Genomic DNA, 4,556 nt, shown 5'->3' on the forward strand with positions numbered 1-4,556 from the left:
AAATACAGGGTCAGTAACAGGGTTGTTGATTTGTGGAATTTTTCTTAACTTATAAATTTATCTTTATTTATCTTAAACTGGTTGGGAGAGGTACAGTTTTTAACATAATTGGGAAGGTCATTCCACATTCGAGGTCTCTTGATTTGTAAAGCATTTCTAGTTTGACTAAGTCGTACTCTTGGAATATCAAATAGGTATTTGTTTCTGGTGTGGTGCTCATGGGATCTGTTACAACCTTCTAGGAAGCTTTTAAGGTCAGGATTGACATTACAGTGCAGCGTTTTATATATATAAAATACACATGAGAGTATGTGCAGGGACTTAATATCTAACATATTCAGAGATTTGAGTAAGGGGTCCATATATACTGCCCGGTTGCCTGAAATGCTATATAGGCCTACTATAGTGGCTTTAGGTATTGTATGCACTAGCTCTATCTATAAATCCAACATTATGTTTGTAAATCAACTATGTATGTATGAAAAAAAATGACTAATACGTTCGGCGAATGACTTTGACTTCAACTTCACTTTGACTTCGTTCATGTCATCGTATTTTCCGTAATATATAAAGGTTATGACAATGCAATTATATTATTGTGTGCAAATAAGTTTGAAATTTCATGTACCCTAAAAATATTAAAATAAAGAATAAGAATAATTAAATAATTGTTGTAGTAAATTGTCACACGTTCATCATACGCAAACGAACACACAGTTTGGAGCGTCAGTACAAGACCGCCGCCATTTTAAAACACGGCTTCGAATGTAAGTAATGTTTTTCTCGTACTAACACTGTGTTATACAATAGATTTGGTCTTGAATTCACAAATTTAGTTGTTACATCTGACAGAGTATGTTAGACGGTGTAATGCTGGTCCATGTTAACGTATTTGTGGGCTTGGTTGGTTTAAATGTGGAGGCGAGGCCTGGCTGTGCTAGTGTGTATGTGGAGGCGAGGCATGTACAACACTCCCCAATAGGAAGAGAACCCACTGGGTTCTAGGCTAGGTTAGGCTTATCTGTAATAATTGAATTAAGCCTAGCAAAGCCTAGAACCTAGTTCAGTAATTTAAAAAATGTTGTAACTTGAAAAATGCCATTCAATACATTACACAATTTAAATATTTTCAGGCAGTCAACACAACCCTCATGTTGGCTAACCCTCTCTCATGTTGGTCAATAATTTAATTATTTTTTTATGGAGTAATCTTTGCTGTTGAAATGTAGTCTTTTTGAGACTACATTTCAAATGTAGTGTGTGTGGAGGCGTGTATGTTAGGTATTACCTAATATACACGGTGTAATATATCTATCTGTGTGAAATAGATTAAATCCATTTATTTGATATTCAGCTAATAGTTCTGTATTTTCTACATTCATCCATGTTTTGGTAAGTGCAATAATATGTATTGTTTCATTGCAGATTAGAGATTCAAGATAGTTCTAGATTTCCGAAGTACTGAAACGCGCGCCATACAGGCTTGGTGGATCTAGGTGCAAGGTAAAATTATTTACATTTACTTTTGTATTTATGTTTTGTATTTATATGCATATATGCATTTATATGCATTATTCTATAGAATAATAGATCTCGTAATAATTTTGCAAAAATAGTGGCATTTACTATTTTTAAAAGATTATTAAAAAATTTACTGATATGGTGCATTCGGAAGGGCGAAGAGGGAGAACGGCCTGTTGACATAGCTCGGGTGCAGGGGGGGGGGGGGGGGGGGTTGTGTAAAAGCCTGGTTTGTGCCTCGGAGAGGCTATGGGATCCAGTAAGTTCAGTAGAACTTCGGTTTCAACCCTTTTACCCTGTTGTAGCTCAGTCGATTAAGGCAGTGTCTGGGATGCTCCCGGACGCAGGTTCGAATCCTCGTCACGGCCCTTGTGGATTTGTTCATTTGATGCATCACGTTATTGTGATCTGTGTGTGTAATTCTTCACTTGCTACAGCAACAGGAATGTGTGTGTATGTATTTGTGTTGTTGAATATGACCGAAAGTGTAAGATTAATGATTCTAACACAAATCGTCTGAATATTTGTTTTTCTTCACTGTCGAGAGTAGTTAAAAAAATTTACTCGAGTTTATTTTCACACTTTATTTATGGTCCTTAAGTCCCTCTCCTTAATGCTGCTGCTGTTTCTCGCATCTTTGCATCGCTTGTATGTTTGGGGGTTTGGCCTCTTGCTATATATTGATTCCATTTGTGTGTGTTTGGGTCTCAGGCCCTCTCGCAATTTCTGTTGAACAAACCCCTTTTCCTAGTTCTGCATCTCTCCTTTGGTACAAATTTTGTTGTGCTTTTATCATATATTTCACAAAACTTGACATACATTTCATTTACTTCATGTCCTATCAGCAAGTGTTTGTCAAATTCTTTAAGGAAAGTTTGTGTGCCGTATATTTTGCAAAATTTGCCATATATCTCATTATTTACTCCTCTGCCTAGCAACAAGTCTGTCTAATTATACTCATTAACTGTTTTTCAAAGTTCCCCATAGTGTCCTTTATTGAAATCGAGTTCATGAACCGTTTCAATGTTCTTATTTTCTTCTAGATTATATCTTAAAGTATATTTAAATGTTATTGTTATTATTGTTATTAAATGTTATTGTGACATTGCATTGCAATTGAGCTATGTTGTTTACCATACCGTTCATTTCGTGAGTATAAGTATAGATGCCACACTTGTGACAGGTAAAACCATGCCTTTTTTGAAAAACAGCACCGTCTGTTGCACGTAAGAGCAACCCACACTATATTATGTTGCGATATTATTTCAATATTTCCGATTGTATTGATAATTTGAATTTTCATAGATTTCAATTTATTTTCATTTCGATTTAATAATTTTGTGTGACATTGCATTGAAATTGAGCTGTGTTGTTTACCATACTGTTCATTTCATGAGTATAGTTTATTTTTTTATTTTTTTCATTTCATTTTTTTAGCTGTTCTTATTTTTCAGTGATGGGAATATCAGATCATTTGATGTTCCCAATTTTCTGATGGAAGCATCAGACCATTATAGAATGCATCGGATGAGGTAGTTTGGAATGGTGGGGAGGACGAGAGGGGGGTATGGTGGGGAAGACGAGGGGACAGAGGAGAGGGTAATGGTGGGGAGGACGAGGGGACTGGGGAGTTGGGGATGGTGGGGACAGGGGAATGCTGGGGAGGACAAAGGGACAGGTGAATGGGAGATGGTGGGGGAGGAAGAAGGACAGGGGAGGGGAAAATGGTAAGGAGGACGATGGGACAGGGAAGTGGGAATAGTGGGGATGATGTGGGGACAGGGAAGTGGGAAGGACGAGAGGACTGTGGAATGGGGAATAGCAAAGTGAATTATAATTATATATATTAATTAATTCTTATAAATTTCCAGAAGCCTGTATCAACACCCACACTAATGCAACTGAAAGAGATGTTGAGACAAGTATTGCTGATATGTTGAAGAACGCCCCAAACAAACTCGGTGGAAACAGATACAAGGTAAAGTTTGCCAATTTGCTGTAGTCTAATTCAATTTCTTTTTAGTAATCTTCGAGAACATTTATGCTATGAATAAGATAAAATAATGTAACTGATTTTGATTTATTTACTATTTATTATTTATTTACCGTTATTAGTATAATAGATCTCGTAATAATTTTGCAAAAATAATGGCATTTACTATTTTAAAAAGCTCGGGTGCAGGGGGGGGGGTTATGTAAAAGCCTGGTTTGTGCCTCGGAGAGGCTATGGGATCCAGTAAGATCGTCCTTCCTTTCCTCCCTAGAATCTGGATGTAGCAGGTGCTCAATTGTCAAAAGTGAAAAATTGGTTTTGTCTTCCGAATGCACCATTTCTGTAAATTTGCTAATAATCTTTTAAAAATAGTAAATGCCATTATTTTTGCAAAATTATTACGAGATCTATTATACTAATAACGGTTTGATAAAATACAGTAGACTGCCTACTGGTTTTACCTGTAATAAGGTTTGATACAGATGATTATGATTATGGTTTTGGCATAATGGAATACATGATGAAGGAATTATCAAAATTGACATTTTTATCAGGGGATATCCTGAATATTGTCAAAATGACGGAAACCCATATGTCAAAAACACATGGAGATATACCAATCCTGGAAGACATTCTTCCATCCCCACTTGAAACTGTTGAGCAGGTGGAAAGTCTGTCACATGAGCTAAAAGTTAACAGTGAATATAAAAAGAGTATGGTAAGTGTTGCTTAATTCTTTTAGCCTGAGTATGGTAAGTGTTGCTGAATTTTTTTAGCCTTGTACATATGTCTTTTGATTAGTTTTTTTGCAGATGAAGGAAGGTGGGGTGGCACATAATTGATTGTTCAGTGTTATGTTTAAGGTACAAATAAAACAAAAGCAAAAGTTACTCAAATTCGTTGATTTTTGTAATAGTTAAGAAGGAAAATATTTTAATGTTATTTATTTAATACAGTTGGAAATTAGAAAATCTAATGTTGAGATTGAAAGATATATATTATTCTCTATTACCTTACAGCTTATGCATTATTTTAACAGGTC

At 35.7% G+C, this 4,556-nt stretch overlaps 1 protein-coding gene across 1 annotated transcript in view; it reads left to right on the forward strand.

Moving 5' to 3' along the window:
* The first annotated feature begins 1,407 nt into the window (after positions 1-1,407).
* LOC138367733 (uncharacterized) overlaps positions 1,408-4,556 on the forward strand; it is a 4,891-nt gene continuing 1,742 nt past the window's right edge. Inside the window, exons 1-3 of the mRNA XM_069329680.1 lie at positions 1,408-1,503; positions 3,393-3,499; positions 4,554-4,556. The exon at positions 4,554-4,556 is cut by the window's right edge and continues 157 nt beyond it. Coding sequence (XP_069185781.1) covers positions 3,455-3,499; positions 4,554-4,556 — 48 coding nt within the window. The 5' untranslated portion in view covers positions 1,408-1,503; positions 3,393-3,454. The remainder of the gene's footprint in view (positions 1,504-3,392; positions 3,500-4,553) is intronic.

Source organism: Procambarus clarkii, chromosome 23 (genome assembly GCF_040958095.1).
Source record: "Procambarus clarkii isolate CNS0578487 chromosome 23, FALCON_Pclarkii_2.0, whole genome shotgun sequence".
Lineage (NCBI taxonomy): Eukaryota > Metazoa > Arthropoda > Malacostraca > Decapoda > Cambaridae > Procambarus > Procambarus clarkii.